This window comes from Gymnogyps californianus, unplaced genomic scaffold, assembly GCF_018139145.2.
Source record: "Gymnogyps californianus isolate 813 unplaced genomic scaffold, ASM1813914v2 HiC_scaffold_81, whole genome shotgun sequence".
NCBI lineage: Eukaryota > Metazoa > Chordata > Aves > Accipitriformes > Cathartidae > Gymnogyps > Gymnogyps californianus.
Genome location: NW_026114474.1, coordinates 259,709 through 275,593, shown reverse-complemented (window position 1 = coordinate 275,593; position 15,885 = coordinate 259,709). Strand labels below are relative to the sequence as shown.

Here is a 15,885-nt window from a genome sequence, read left to right as displayed (position 1 = left end):
GTTCAGGCCCTGTACTGGTTTGGGGCCAACTCCCAGTTCAGGTTCTGGTCCCCGCCTTCGTCTTAACTTCCCCTTCCGCACCGGCCAATCAGCGCACGCAGAGCGGGAGCGCAGTAGCCAATGGCGGCGCGTGGGGCGGGACGGGCGTTGCCGTGGGGACTGCACTGCGGCCTGGCCAGGTTGCCATGACAACGGGTGACCATGGCAACGGGAGCAGGCGCCCCCGGGTCCTTCTGCCCGGCCGCAGCCACCCCCCGGACCCCAGTGTCCCTCCAGGGGACCACCCTGTCCCTCCTGGGGACACCCCTGTCCCCATGGGGGAGGGGCTCAATATCCCCTCCCACCCCTCCTGGGGACACCCCTGTCCCCATGGGGGACCCCAATGTCTCCCCAGGACCCTCCTGTCCTTCTTGGGGATGCCCCCCCACCCCCCAATACTGCAGGGACACTCATGTCCCCAAGTGTCACCCCCGACAGGACACGGTGCCACTGGGGATGTCACCCCACGAGCTTTAATGGGCTGAAACAGTGCAAAAAAGGGGCAAAGCTGTATAAAGAAATAAAATAAAGTGTTGGGTCACTGGGATGGGGAGAACCAGTAAGTGACTGGGCCAAACTGGGATGGTGCTGCCACCCGGGAGGTGACATGGGGTGACGTAGGGGTCCCACCAGTGCCAAACTGGGATGGCACTGTCATCTACAGGGCAACACATGGGAATGTGGGGTCCCACCAGTGCCAGACTGGGCCAAACTGGGATGGGACTGTCACTTCTGGGGTGACGTGAGGGTCCCACCAGTGCCAAACTGGGATGGGACTGTCACTTCTGGGGTGACGTGAGGGTCCCACCAGTGCCAAACTAGGATGGGACTGTCACCTATGGGGTGACATGGGGGTCCCATCAGTGCCAAACTGGGATGGGACTGTCACTTCTGGGGTGACATGAGGGTCCCATCAGTGTCAAACTGGGATGGCAGTGTCAGCTACGGGGTGACACATGGGGTCCCACCAGCCAAACTGGGATAGCACTGTCATCTACTGGGTGACACATAGGGACGTGGGCTCCCACCAGTGCCAAACTGGGATGATGCTGTCACCTATGAGGTGACATGGGGGGTCCCACCAGTGCCAAACTGGTCCCCGTTCCTGGATACACCCTACTAACACCTACGCGAAAGGCGGGTGCGCGTGGGTGGGTGGACACCTCGGTTCGCGCTGTCCCACCGGTGGATTCTGGGTACGTTGAGTCTCCGTGTCCACGTTACGGTGGAGGTCAACCAGCCGGGACGTGATGGACTAATTGGATTTCCTTGATTATCCGTCAACATTTCTGCGAGGGAATGCCACGTTTCCCCATGGAAGGGTTTGGATTGTCCATCGCATGAAGGTTCTTGTCTTTTTAGATGTTCTCCGCATCTTCTCTGGTGGTAACACCCCCTCACCGGGCGTTAACAAAGCTCCCGGGAACACTCGCTGCACTTTCTAGGTGGATACTTTTTGTAGGATGAAGGTTCAACGACAGCTTCCCACTTACTCATCCAGGAGGTCAACGGTTCCTAGGGAGGGAGAAAGAAGACCAAGGTCTTGGGTCGCACGCAAGCCTCAGGAACGAGTCATCCCATCCCGCCATTTCCCGTATTCCTTTCCCTCAAAAGTGTGTTTTCCCACCTGGCCTTTCCCTGAGGGATGGGCTCGCCCTGCTCTCCTGGATGCCTGGAGGCGGTCAAAGCATCCTGCTGGTGTCGGGTCAGCACGTGGACCTCTCTATAGTGGACTACCCGTAGGAACCTGCTGTGAGTTCAACGCTTGTATGGCCTCCCCTAAGTTCCTCCCCTAATTAGCATCATCGTTTCACCATTTGAGTTGTTTAATCAACCCCTGCCAGCTTTCCGCCGCACCCTTCCTCAGAGCTCCGTAGGGTTTCAAAATCTACAACTCCACGCTCAAAGACACCGTTCCTCTCCTATTTTATTTTTAAAAGGTGACCCCGTTATCTCTTGCGGCGTCGAGGTGCCCACCAAACTCATCGGTTTAATCCTACCGCGGTGCCTGGCCAGTAAAACATTACCCAAACTCGTTACTCTTTCAACTCCGGTCATAAATTTCCATCCTTCAGAGGTTGGTGTCCCGGAGGAGATTGAGTCAATGTTACCAAGTGTCCCAAAGGACTTTCTCTTCCCTAAGTGACTTTGGATAACTTCTCCTACCATTACCGAATCCCCGAGTGGTCACTGGTGGGACTGCTTGTTTGCTTAGAGCTTGGCCAACATGGTCTTGCTGCATGATGATACAGGTCCGTGTCCCGCCGCCGTTCATAGAACCATTCAACCATCCAAAATACTCGAGGTAGAAGAAAATCCTGCCACGTTCCTACTGGTGGTCGCCCGTATCGGTCCACCTGGCTGCGCGAGTGCTATTTTCCATGCCCTATAGCAGCAGGATGGGAGATGGTGATCCGGTATCTTTGTTCCCAATATTTTCTTCTCCGTACATCTCCGTTCCCCATCTGCCAGTTGCGTTTTGCCCAATTTCCTCGCCATTGCGTCGCACCAACCCATACCTATGTGGTCCATACGTATATGGTCCGTATGCCATTTCTAAGAGCTAATACCACGTCCTAGAGCTCTGCTGGTTGAGCAGAACCTTCTACTCGCTCCGTTACCACAAGTCCATCGCAGCTACAGATCCAGCAGCAGCTGGTCCTTGCCGTTCACCCAATGTTTTATGACCCTCAGTCAGACACCATCTGGTTGGTGGGGATTGAGTTCAGGAGCATTCTGGGTAGGAGAACATGGAGGTGCCATGTCTTCGGTGGCCATCGCTATGCGCTCCACAGCTTCAGCAACTTTATTCGCCTTGGTCGAGCTACCTGTGATGGATATACAGTCCCACCTCTGTCTTAGGTGCTACACCTAACGGTGGTGGTTTACCACCGAGAAGAGGTTCAAGAAGAGGTATTGGCACGTGGGACGTTAAACTTCTTCCCCGAGTTGAGAGTTCAGTTGCTCCCAACCCTTCGTAAGCTGCTAGAACCTCTTCAAAGGTTGAGGAACTATGCTGAGCACTCTTGGAGCCAGGAGTTGGAGCCAGGAGTTGGAGCTCCTCGGTCCTTGTTGACATAATGCCACCAATATCCCATCTCTCCCACCTGGATATGCAGCCAGAGGGGCTGCATCGTGTGGAATGACCGCTACACGTTCACATTGGCCTTTAGAAGCTCCAGGACCTCTTCACGTGGTGGAGTCCATGCCCAAACTGCATTTTTCTTGAGTAAGTTAGGGAGTGGTCATGTTATTCTATGAAATCCTGGAATATGTGTCCTCCAAAATCCTAAAGTCCCCGTCACAGCACGCGACTCCTTTATTCTCGGGGATGGGTAACTCTCGGATTTCTTGTAGGACCTCAGCAGGAGCCGTCTTCCTCCCACCTCTCCATCTGACTCCCCAAAACGTTACTTCCCAGCTGGGTCCTTCTTTCTTTCCTTCCTCTACCTCAATTAACTGTCGGTTCATTATAATCGCCTCCACAGCTTCTGCTGGGCGTCCACCTACTAAAACCTCATCTCTATGTTAAGTCACCACTTGCCATTAGGTTTCTTTACTGGTCATACTGGCGAGTCGGAGGGGGAGGAGACTTGACAACTTTCTTCCAGCTCTTTTATCAACCCAGGAACAGGATAATTAACATCGTATCGTGGAATATTAACTAGCGTGTTGTGGGGTAGAGGAGCAGCAACAGATTTGTAACTCTGCAGGTGTCCTTATCTACCATCGATATCTGGGCTCCGGCATCAACCAGGAATGTTGTACGGCGGTAATCATTAACCACGACCATCATCTCAGGACTTGGATCCTCAGCGGTGGGAGCGGCGGCCGCGAGTGCTTCCACCGAACCGAGCCCCGACTCTGGTTTCCCATCGATTCCCGGTCTAGCTTTAGCGCCGATAGATTCGGGTCTATCCCCGAGCTCGCATCCCTCGTATCCTCTGGCTTCCGTCGTTATCCTTGTAAATCCTACGGCGTCACCTCCGTCTCCTGACACAGGTCCCAGAGGACCATCGCAAGAAGTTAACGAGGGGAAACCTGGCCAGTAGAAGGGGGAGTTGGCAGCTCGTTGAATCGACTCGGAGAGATCCCCTTATCCAAACATATTTCCCATCATCTCCGTGAGCGTTTCCTGATTTTCCCCTTGCATTTTGCACGGAGACAGACTGTCTCTTTTTTATTCCGTTTATTTTAGCTGAGGCTCTCACCCGTTTTTTTTATCCTGTGAGGTGCAGAGTGGTAAATCTACTAGCGTACGTTGAAGGACCGGAAAAGAATTATATTCTTGGAAAATATTCTTGGAAAATATTCTTGGAAAATTTGGAATAATACCATTTAAGCCTGTCTTAATGGCTAACGCTAATGATTTCTCAGGTTTTTCTCCCCACGCATGCAGAGAGCATCTCCAGCCCAAATCCGTAAGGGATTGGGAATATTTGGCCCCGTGGTATCCAATATTCCCGGACCTGATGCTAACGATGGAGCTTCAGCGGGGGTAAGGTGGAGGTGGTTGGGTCCGGCTGTCCAGATCCGTGCCAGCCCCTCCGCGGGTGTTTCCCCTGGGTTACCTCGGTGTCTCTCCCTCAGCTCAATTAATTGGAGACGAGTTTTGTGCCCCTGCGGGCGCGCTCTGTTGTTCGGCCTTAATTATTGCTGCCAAGAGGGCAGGGAATCATCCTCGTTATTACTCGCAGGTCTCCTCGTTTCCAGATATCCCAATCATCATCGTTCCACCGGCACAACGAACTTGAACCGGGCCTAAAGTCACTTCCAGCCACCTCCTCCTGCCCTCTTCACCTTTGGCAATTATCTGGGGCTGAAGTTTTGACTTGAGCAATCTTAATTTGCATTTCTAATTGCTTACACTTCACTTCCTCATTTTCCTTTTCCTCATTTTTCTCTTCCAACTCATCAATCGTATCCCTCGCTCCTCCAAGACAACCGCCCCGTCGCCAGCACACGGCGTCTTCTCCTTTTCCCTTCCTCTAACCTACACAAAGCTCGACATTTGCCGAATTCCTGCCAAATATTCCCGGGATCCGGCCAGTGGCTCTCGATCCGGGACAAATCCTTCTTGGGATTTCACCATTCCTCTTCCTTCAATTTTTCTCCCGGTTGTTGCCGCTCAGCGTCTGGTTTTTCATCCTTCGCCACGGCACGGACGCGCACAAATATCTCCGCTCGCACCAAAGCGGTCGCCTCGAGCAGCTCCAACGGGACGTGTCCAGGAGAGATCCCGCTTCTGACATCACTAACATGTCACGGTTCGTTTGCGTCTCTCAAAATACTCTGTCAATTAAACTTTAGGAGCTCGTTAAGAAATATAACGAACAAACAAGGGCTCAATCCCCTGGGCGCTGAGTAGTTTATCACCTGAATTTACTTATTCACCACTCAAGTCGTGAGGTTTCATCACTCAGAGCTCGTTAATTCGTTAATTTATGCATCTATGAGTAAAACGAGTTGCCCAGGCGATGATGCGAGCGCTCGTCCTTCCTCCGGCGCGGAGCCGGCGTCCCCCGTGTCCCCCCATGTCCCCCCAGGACCCGCGGCACGAGCTCTGTTAGCCGTAACCTGAGCAGGAGCTGAGTGACATCTGGGAAGTGACACGGGGTGACATGTGGGTCACACCAGTGCCAGACTGGACCAAACTGGTCCCCTCCCCACTGGTTGGGGTGCTAGGAGTGACTCACCCGGATGCCTGGGTCCGCAGTGGGGTCAGGGGGGGTCACCCATGTCACCGTTGTCCCCATCGTCCCCAAGGATGGCGGCGCCCAGAGCCTGCAGCTGCGTCACGAGGGAGCCCAGCGCCGCTGGGGGGACATTGCGGGGACATTTAGGGCTGGGGGGGAACATTAGGGACACACTGGGGACACGGGGTGACACTGGGGACATGGGGTGACACTGGGGGGCACCCGGGGGTGACATGGGATATGGAGGGAGACACTGGGGGACATGGGGACAACCGCAGGTGCCACACAGGCCAGACCTACCTCTGCCAGGGAGGGGCCCTGTCCTGTCCTCGCGGGGGGTGACCTGGGGGTGACACAAGGGGTGACACAAGGACAGCAGCCACTCCTGTCCCCGAGTGCCCTCCCAGACTGGTGTCCCCCCTTGTCACCTCCTCCTCCTCGTGTCCCTCCTTGTCACCCCTTCCCTGTGCTACCTCCCCACGTCTCCAGCCCCCCCATGTCCCCTCTCTGTGTCCCCCACATCCCCACCCATGTCCCCAAACCACCTCACCTCATCCCGCATCACCTTGTCCTTTGTCACCCAGCTGTGTGTCGCCTCCTCAGCCACCCCCAAGGCCACCGCTGTGGGGACAAGGACAGGCTGCAGTGGGGACGTAGCAGCCACCGCTCACCCACAGGGGCGCAGGGTGGCACTGGGTCCCCGTGGTGTCCCCAGTGTGTCCCCTGGCACCTGCCCGGCGTCCCCTCGTGTCCCACCGGTGATGTCCCCTGCCCGGTGTCCTCCCCGCCAAGGGTGTCCCCAACGCGTCCCCACTCACCGCTGCGCCGGACCCTGGCCGTTGTCCCCGCGAGCAGATGGGTGCTGCTTGTCACCTTGGCCACTGGGCTGGGGACAGCGTCAATGTATCATCCCCAGCCCCACATGTGGGGCAGGGCCAGCAGGGTGGGCACAGTGCCACCATGTCACCCTCAGGGTCCCCAAGAGCGGGGATGGGGTCCCCTGCCACCCCTGGGGTCCCAAAGTCACTCCCAAAGTCCCAATGTCCCCCTCAGTGTCCCCATGCCACCCTTGGGGCATGTCACCCATGGGGTGCCCTCCCACCCTCAGGGTCCCCTGGCGTCCCTCAACACCCCCAAAGTGGACCCAGGCGTCCGGGCCCCTCCCCCATCACTCACTCGTCCCCCGCCGGGTCCTGCTGCCACCATGGCCGGTCCAAGGCCACCGCTGGGGCCACCAGCCCTAGAGACAGGGGACAGGGTGACACCAGGGTCACCAGCCCTGGGGACAGGGTGAGTCTAGGGCCACCCGCTGCAGAGGAGGGGTGACGGTGGCATCGAGGCCACCCTGTTTCTGTCCTCACGCCTGTCCTGTCCCCATCCCCATGTCCCCATCCCTGTCGCCGTGTCCCCATATCCCTTTCCCTGTCCCCATATCTCCCTCCCTGTCCCCATGTCCCCCTCCCTGCTTCTCTGCCCCTTGTCCCCCTCCCTGTCCCCATGTCCCTCTCCCGCCCCTGTGCCCCATCCCCATCCCTGTCCCCATGTCCCCTTCCCCTCCCCTGTGCCCTGTCCCCACATCTCCCTCCCCTTGTCCCCCTCCCTGTCCCTTGTCCCCCTCCCTGTCCCTGTGCCCCGTCCCCACATCTCCCTCCCCGCGTCCCCATCCCTGTGTCCTCCTCCCTGTCTTTGTGTCCCTGTGTCCCCATCCCCTCCCCGTCCCCATGTCTCCCTCCCTGTCCCATGTCCCCTTCCTGTTCCCGTGTCCCTCTCCCTCCTCGCCTTTGTGCCCCTTGTCCCCACGTCTCCCCCCGTCATGTCCCCATCCCCATGTCCCCCGTTCCCTTGTCACTGTACCCTGGAGGACGCGCAGCTGCTGTCCTGCCCGGCGCAGGCGGGCGCTGAGGGTGACCATGGTCCCGGTGGCTGCTGTCACCTCAGCCTCACGTGCTGTCACCACCCCGGCCAGCCTGGGGGACATGGGGGACGGGGAGGGGACACAAGGACGCGGGGGAATGACATGGGAACAGGGGACACATGGGGACAGGAGCAGTGAGGACAGAACCAGCAGTGACATGTGGGGACAGGGACACTGGTGACCTCCCAGTGTCCCCATCCTGGTCCCCTCCCAGTATCCCCCACATGCCTCCCAGTTCCTTTCCAGTTCCCAGTGTCCCCAGTGCCTCCCAGTACTCCCCCGGCCCCTAACCCAGTCCCCCCAGCCCCTTCCAGTGTCACCCCAGTCCCTCCCAGTGCCCCCCTCCAGCTTCTTCCCTGTTCCCCTCCCCATCCCTCTCGGTGCTCAACTCCCCCCCAGTCTCTTTTAGTGCCCCTCCAGTCCCCCCGAGTTGTCCCCCAGTCCCTCCCAGTGTTCCCTGTCCCTCCAGTTCCTCCCAGTCCCCTCCCAGTACCTGGCAGCCACTCGGGCCAGTCCCCCCAGTGCCTCCTCAGCTGCCTCTGCCCGTCCCCGCTGCCGCATCACCTCCTGCGCCAGGCGCTGGGACAAGTGCCACCGCATTCCCAACCTGTCCCCAAGCCCTCCCGTGTCCCCAACATGTCCCCACTCTGGGTCACCTTCCCAGCCAGGTACTGGGACACCGCCCACTGGTCACCAATGCCCTCAGCATGTCCCCATCATGTCCCCAACCCCTCCCCAAGTGGTCCCCTATGATGTCCCCAATGCGTCTCCAAGACATCCCCGATCCATCCCCGTATCCCCAGTGTGTCCCCAACACATCCTGGACATGTCTGTGTCCCCATGTCCCCAGCATGGCCCTGTGTGTCCCCAACATGTCCCCCAGTATGTCCCCAGTGTGCCTCTTTGTGTCCCCAGCGTGTCCTCCCATTTCCCAGGCATGTCCCCCGCAGGTCCCCATATCCCCAGCATGTCCCCATATGTCCTATACACGTCCCCAGTATGTCCCCCCATGTCCCCAGCAGGTCCCCACGTGTCCCATACATGTCCCCAGTGTGTCCCCCCGTGTCCCCAGCAGGTCCCCCTTTACCCCATGTGTCCCCAGCATGTCCGCATATGTCCCCATCATGTCCCTCCACGTCCCCAGCAGGTCCCTGTTTCCCCAGCGTGTCCCCACATGTCCCATGCATGTCCCTATACGTCCCCATACATCCCACATATGTCCCCATCGTCTTCCCTCATCTCCCCAGCAGGTCCCACGCGTGTCCCCAGCAAGTCCCCATATGTCCCACGTGTCCCTGCTGACCTCGGTGTCCCGACGCTGCAGCTCGGCGCTGGCCGCCCTCTCGCGCAGGCTCAGCTCCAGCCGCGTCACCCGGCGCGTCCCCGCTGCCACCGCCGCCCCCAGCGCCCCCACCTGAGGAACCCAGGCGTCCGGGAGTGTCCCAGGAAGGACCCAGGCATCCGGGAGACCCCCCCAAAGGGAAACAGGTGACCCCTGGAAGGGACCCAGGCATCCGGGAAGCCCCCCAACCCCCCCAGAAGGGACTCAGGAATGCCCCCAGGAGAGACCCAGGCATCCAGGCACCCCCCAGCCCCCCTAGATGGGACCCAGGCACCCCCCCTGAGGAGGGACCCAGGCGTCTGGGCACCCCCTAAACCCCCAGATGGGACCCAGGCACCCCACCCCCCCCGGCAGGGACCCATGACTCCAGGCACCCTCCAACCCCCCAGATGGGACCCAGGCACCCTCACCCCCCCCAGGAGGGACTCAGGCATCCACGCACCCACCTGCGCCCGCAGCACCTGCTGCGCCTCCTCCTGCACCCGCAGCTGCACCAGGAGGGCGAAGACCTTCTCCCGCCAGCGCCCCAGAAGTGTCTGTAGCCGAGGGGGGGCCATCGCCACTGGCACCCCGGGGGGGGCAGCTGAGGGGTGAGAGGGGGAGGCGTGGGTGCTCCGGGGCACCCAGACACCCCCCTGACATCCTCTCCCCCTCAAGCACCCATGTCCACCTGAGACCACCTCAGTACCCCCCCAGCACCCCAAAAGCCCCCCTAGTGGCACCCTATGGCACCCCAGGGGGGGCCCAAACCCCACCAAAGCACCCCAGGCCCCCCCCCAGCACCCTGGATTGCCCCATTGCACCCCAAGAACCCCCTGTGGCACTCCAAGGCCACCCCAGCACCCCAAAAGCTCCCACAGGGCCCCTATGGCACCCCAAGGCCCTCCAGACCCCCTCCCCTCAAGCACCGCCGGCCCCCCCAGTGATACCCTGGACACCCCTGGAGCACCCCAGGACTCGCCCCAACTCCCTGCGTTGTCCCATTGCCCCCAGGACCCCCTGTGGCACCCCATGGCCTTCCATTGCCCCCCAGCGCCACCTCACAGCATCCGAGGGCTCCCCCAGCACCCCAAAAACCCCCCAATGGCACCCTGTGGCACCCCAGGGGGGCCCCAAAGCATTCCAGGCCCCCCCTGCCAGGACACCAGCCCCCCCCCCCCCCCCCCAATCCTCCCAGGACCCCCCAGGGCCTCCCCTGGCACACAACAGGCACCTCCCCAGGCCCCCTCAGCACCCCAAAGAGCCCCCCAGGGGTACCCTATGCCCGCCCTGCCCCCCAAAAGCCCCCCCCAGGGGCACCTTGTAGGCCCCCCCAGCCCCACCTCACGGCCCAGCTCACGCTCCTGCAGGGTCAGGATGTGGCCGAGGGCGCTGAGCCGGGCCTGGAGCAGCACCTGGGCCTGGCACTGGGGGGAACAGGGACAGCATGGGGACAGCGCGGGGACAGCGGGACACCACAGGAACTTTCTCGGGAGAGGGGATGTGGGGACACCATGAGAAGAGGGTGACAACCCGGGGGCAGGGGGTCACCATGGGAACATCCTGGGGACACCAGAGGGACAGGGGACATGGGGACATACTGGGCACACTGCGGGGACATCCTGGGGACAGGCTCACCATGTCACCCCCACCATGGGGACACCCTGGGGATGGGGAGACACCCCGGGGACACCAGAGGGACATGGGAACATCCTGGGGACACAGTGGGGACAAGGTACAGGGCCACCATGTCCCCCCCAACACGGGGACACCCTGGGGACAGGGCCATCGTGTCTCCAAGGGGAGGGGACACGGCCCCCAGGGGACCCAGGGCTCACCTCCTCCAGGGGCTGCCCCCCATCAGGCTCCGCCTCCTGGGTTTGACCACGCCTCCTCTCAGCCTCAAGCTCTGCCTCCAGGGTCTGACCACGCCTCCTCTCAGCCTCAAGCTCCGCCTCCAGGGTCTGACCATGCCTCCTCTCAGCCTCAAGCTCCACCTCCAGGACTTGACCCCGCCTCTTCTCAGCCTCAAGCTCCGCCTCCAATGTTTGGCCCTGCCTCTTTGCAGCATCAAGCTCCGCCTCTAACATTTGCCCCCGCCTCTTCTCAGCTTCAAGCTCTGCCTCCAGGGCTTGGCCCCGCCTCTTCTCAGCATCAAGCTCCACCTCCAGGGCTTGGCCCCGCCTCTTCTCAGTCTCAAGCTCCGCCTCCAGGGACCTGGCAAAGGGGACCTAGGTGTCCAGACTCGGGGGGTTACTGAGAACGCTACTGGGAGATTACTGGGAACATTGGGGGGTTACTGGGAGCACTCAAAGGGGAGACTGGGGGATTACAGAGAGCACTGAGGGTTACTGGGAGCACTGGGAGGGTTAGTGGAGATTACTGGGAACACTGGGGGGTTACTGGCAGCACTGAGGGTTACTGGGAGGTTACTGGGAATGTTGGGGGGTTACTGGGAGCACTCAACGGGGAGACTGGGGGATTACAGAGAGTGCTGAGGGTTACTGGGAGGGTTAGTGGGGGATTACTGGGAACACTGGGGGGTTACTGGCATGGCTACTGGCAGCACTGAGGGTTACTGGGAGGTTACTGGGAACATTGGGGGTTACTGGGAGCACTGGAGGGGGAAACTGGGAGATTACAGGGAGCACTGAGGATTATTGGGAGGGTTACCAGGAACACTGGGGGAGTTATTGGGAGGTTACGGGGAGCACTGGGAGGGTTACTGGGCAGCTACTGGGAATATGAAAGCACAGTAAAGAGCAATTAGGGAGTGCATGCGAGGGGCAACTGGGTGCACTGGGGGGTTACTGGGAGCACTGGGGGCCCTTACCTGGTGCTGGGGCCGGGGGGGCGGAGCACAAAGTGCGATGGGGGACGAGGCCCCACAGACCTGGGTGGGGGGGCAGGAGGGACCCAGGTGTCTGGGGGGGGCACCCAGGCGTCCGGGGGGTGGGGGGTGAGGGTGGGGGCACCCAGGCGTCCCGGGGGGGGGGGGGGTGAGGGTGGGGGCACCCAGGCGTCCTGGGGGGGGGGGGGTGTGTGAGGGTGGGGGCACCCAGGCGTCCCGGGGGGTGGGGGGTGAGGGTGGGGGCACCCAGGCGTCCCGGGGGGTGGGGGGTGAGGGTGGGGGCACCCAGGCGTCCAGGGGGGGTGGGGGGTGAGAGTGGGGGCACCCAGGCGTCTGGGGGGGTGGGGGGTGAGGGTGGGGGCACCCAGGCGTGTGTGGGGGGGGTGAGGGTGGGGGCACCCAGATGTCCGGGGGGGTGGGGGGTGAGGGTGGGGGCACCCAGATGTCCGGGGGGGTGGGGGGTGAGGGTGGGGGCACCCAGGCATCCCGGGGGGTGGGGGTGAGGGTGGGGGCACCCAGGCGTCCCGGGGGGGTGGGGGGTGAGGGTGGGGGCACCCAGGCGTCCCGGGGGGTGGGGGTGAGGGTGGGGGCACCCAGGCGTCCCGGGGGGGTGGGGGGTGAGGGTGGGGGCACCCAGGCGTCCCGGGGGGTGGGGGGTGAGGGTGGGGGCACCCAGGCGTCCCGGGGGGGTGGGGGGTGAGGGTGGGGGCACCCAGGCGTCCCGGGGGGGTGGGGGGTGAGGGTGGGGGCACCCAGGCATCCGGGGCTCACCAGTGCCTGGTGACTCCGGGTGACTCTCGGCCATTGGTGGCACCTTGCAGGGGGGACAACTCCCAGTAAGTCCCAGTAACCCCCGCCCCATGGGCCCAGTAACTCCCAGTATCCCCCTATCCCCAGTACCTCCCAGTAAGGGCCTGCTCACCTCTACTCACATTCCCAGTATCCCCCCCCAGCCTCAATGACTCCCAGTTCCAACCTGGTTCCAGTAACGCCCCAGTATCTCCCCGTTCAACCTGCCATGGAACCAGTGATTCCCAGTCCCGCCCCCCCCAACACTCCCACTAACCCCCAGTGGCTCCCAATTTACTCCCCCTCCCCCCCCCAGCGACTCCCAGTACCTCCCCCCCACTCCCAATATCTCCCAGTGGATCCCCAATCCCCCCGCCATGGTCCCAGGGGCTCCCAGTACCCCAGCAACTCCCAGTAGCTGCTCCCTCATATTCCCAGTGACTCCCAATTCCCACACACACATTCCTAGTGGCTCCCAGTAACTCCCAGTAGCCCCCAGTGGCTCCCCATTCCACCCTCCATGGTCCCAAAGGGTCCCAGTACACCCCACAACTCCCAGTAACCTCCCTCCCCCAGCGACTCCCAGTTTAACCCACACAGATGCTCCCAGTATCCCCCAGTGGCTCCCCATTCCCCCTCTCATATTCCCAGTGACTCCCAGTACACTCCAACACACTCCCAGTAACTCCCAGTAGCCCCTAGTGGCTCCCCATTCCCTCCCCCAATCCCAGTATGCCCAGTGACTGCCAGTAATTGTCCCCACATATTCCCAGTGACTCCCAGTTCCCGCCCACACGGTCCCAGTGGCTCCCAATAACTCCCAGTAGCCCCCAGTGGCTCTCCACTCCCCTCATCATGGTGCCAGGGTGTCCCAGTACCCTCTGCAACTCCCAGTAACCTCCCTCCCCCAGTGACTCCCAGTTCAACCCACACAGATGCTCCCAGTATCCCCCAGTGGCTCCCCATTCCCCATCTCATGGTCCCAGCGGGTCCCAGTACACCCAGTAACCCCCTCCCTCATATTCCCAGTGACTCCCAGTACACTCCAACACACTCCCAGTAGCCCCTAGTGGCTCCCCATTCCCCCCCATGATCCCAGTATGCCCAGTGACTGCCAGTAATTGTCCCCACATATTCCCAGTGACTCCCAGTTCCCGCCCACACGGTCCCAGGGGCTCCCAATAATTCCCAGTAGCCCCCAGTGGCCCCCCACTCCCCTCATCATGGTCCCAGTACCCCCAGTGACTCCCAGTAACCACTCCCTCATATCCCCAGTGACTCCCACTTCCCCCTCCCTGCTCCCAGTGGCTCCCCATTTCCCCCTCCCCACACTCCCAAGGGCTCCCAGTCACTCCCAGTTCCCCCCGCCCCGGCCCCAGTACTTCCCAGTACACCCAGTACCCCCAAAGCCCCCGTCCCCCCTCACAGCCGCGCGGTGCACGCCGGGAACGCGCCGCCGCCGCCGCTCTCCCGCTCCGCGCGGCGCAGCCAATCAGCGCGCGGAGCCGAACGAAGAGCCCGCCCCCTCACCCCAGCGGCGCGAAAGCAACAGCCAATGAGAGGCGGCGGCGCGCAGGTCCCTTCTCCCCGCTGGCCAATGCAAGGCTGCGCCTGGGCGTGGGGGGCGGTGCGGAGAGCGCGGCGGCTCGTCCCGCCCCCTCATGGAGGCTCCGCCAATCAGATCTCGAGGGCTGGGGCCTGGGGGGGTAAATCTGAGCCCTGAGGGGGTAAATCTGAGCCCTGAGGGGGTAAAACTGAGGTGGGGGGGTAAATCAGGGCCCTGGAGGTGTAAATCAGGGCCTGAGGGGGTAAATCTGGGCCCTGGGGTGGGAAGTCAGGTCCTGAGGGGGTAAATGGGAGCCCTGAGGGGCTAAATCTGGGCCCTGAGGGGGTAAATGGGAGCTCTGAGGGGGTAAATGGGAGCTCTGAGGGGGTAAATCTCGGCCCTGAGGGGATAAAGGGAGTCCTGAGGGGTAAATCTCGGCCCTGAGGGGGTAAATGGGGTCCTGAGGGGATAAATGGAGCCCTGAGGGGGTAAATCTGGGCTCCAAGGGGGTAAATCTGAGCCCAGATGGGGTAAAGGGAGTCCTGAGGGGTAAATCTGGACCCGGAGGGGGTAAATCTGGGCTCCAAGGGGGTAAATCTGAGCCCTGAGGGGGTAAATCTGGGCCCTGAGGGGCTAAATGGGGTCCCGAGGGGGTAACTCTGAGCCCTGAGAGGGTAACTCTGAGCCCTGAGGGGATAAAGGGAGTCCTGAGGGGGTAAATCTCGGCCCTGAGGGGGTAAATCTTGGCCCCGAGGGGATAAATCTGGATTCTGGAGTGTGACTCCGGGCCCTGAGTGGTAAATCTGGGCTCTGGGATGTAAATTTTGACCCTGGGGGTGTAAATCTGGGCCCCGGAGGGTAAATGGGTGTCCAAAGGGTGACAGGACCCCGCCGCCTGGGTGCCTCCCATCGCCCTGGGTGCCTGGGTGCGTCCCGTTGCCCCGGACGCCTGGGTGCCTCCCATTGCCCCGGACGCCTGGGTCCCTTCTGGGTGTGGGAGTGGCAGTGACGTAGGTGCCACCGGCTGTAGAGACCGTATCCAAGGGGCACAGGGAGGTAGGTGCTGGTGGTGGCGGTGGGGGTCCGCACCCGGATGCCTGGGTCCCTTGCAGGGGGACCCCAGGGGTAGAAGGGGGAGCTGGGAGGAAGGCGGGGAGTGGGGAACCGCACCCGGACGCCTGGGTCCCTCCGTGGCTGGGGAAAGGGAAGTGGAGAGGTTCCTGTGCCGGGACGCTTGGGTCCCTCGGAGCGGCCATGGCAGCCACGCCCGGATGCCTGGGTGTAGGGATGGTTCACGGACTCTGGTCCAGGTAAAACCAAAGACCTTTATTGTTTACAAATTTGTGCTTATATAGATTCGTTAGCTGTCCACGCGCTCAGGCTTGTTCCATGATTAGTTAATACTTTCTGTTCACTCGCCGCGGCTAAGCTTCTGACTGGTGCTGTCGAGCAAGACACACGTCTTCTGGCTTCGATCTCTTATCTGTTTTCCAAGTTATTTCAGTCTTCAGCTTCTTTTCTGCACATCTGCTTTATCACTTCTTTACTCCCTTATTCTATGTCTTTCAAGGCTATGTCTAATTGTTCAAGGCCGCTCGCAATGCTCCCTGTGTATCCCACAATTTCCCCTTTTTGGTTTTTTTTACCCAAAATGCAGTGTTTATCATCCTCTGCAGGGCCCTTTGCAGACAGGATAGCAAACACGGAATAATGAGCAGGAGGCCACAA

At 61.1% G+C, this 15,885-nt stretch overlaps 1 protein-coding gene across 1 annotated transcript; it reads right to left on the bottom strand.

Annotated features, from left to right (window-relative positions):
* Nucleotides 1-498: 498 nt before the first annotated feature.
* Nucleotides 499-12,669, bottom strand: CCHCR1 (coiled-coil alpha-helical rod protein 1). Its single transcript, XM_050914777.1, has 14 exons — nucleotides 12,594-12,669; nucleotides 11,805-11,864; nucleotides 10,810-11,188; nucleotides 10,315-10,398; nucleotides 9,439-9,528; nucleotides 8,954-9,064; nucleotides 8,144-8,229; nucleotides 7,590-7,702; nucleotides 6,912-6,975; nucleotides 6,554-6,621; nucleotides 6,286-6,356; nucleotides 6,036-6,078; nucleotides 5,736-5,855; nucleotides 499-1,554 (listed from the first exon to the last, which is right to left on the bottom strand). Exons 3-13 carry the CDS (start codon nucleotides 11,059-11,061, stop codon nucleotides 5,761-5,763), a joined length of 1,077 nt encoding a protein of 358 aa, XP_050770734.1. The 5' UTR covers nucleotides 11,062-11,188; nucleotides 11,805-11,864; nucleotides 12,594-12,669; the 3' UTR covers nucleotides 499-1,554; nucleotides 5,736-5,760.
* Between the last annotated feature and the right edge of the window lie 3,216 nt (nucleotides 12,670-15,885).

What these genes read in the sequence shown, in the direction of transcription:
- CCHCR1 (XM_050914777.1), bottom strand. Translation starts at nt 11,061, where the DNA reads ATGTTAGAGGCGGAGCTTGATGCTGCAAAGAGGCAGGGCCAAACATTG. An exon ending in AGCGTGAGCTGGGCCGTGAG is followed by an intron (nt 9,529 to 10,314) that starts GTGGGGCTGGGG and finishes CCTCGGCTACAG; the next exon opens with ACACTTCTGGGGCGCTGGCG. An exon ending in ACAAGGTGATGCGGGATGAG is followed by an intron (nt 6,079 to 6,285) that starts GTGAGGTGGTTT and finishes TGTCACCCCCAG; the next exon opens with GTCACCCCCCGCGAGGACAG.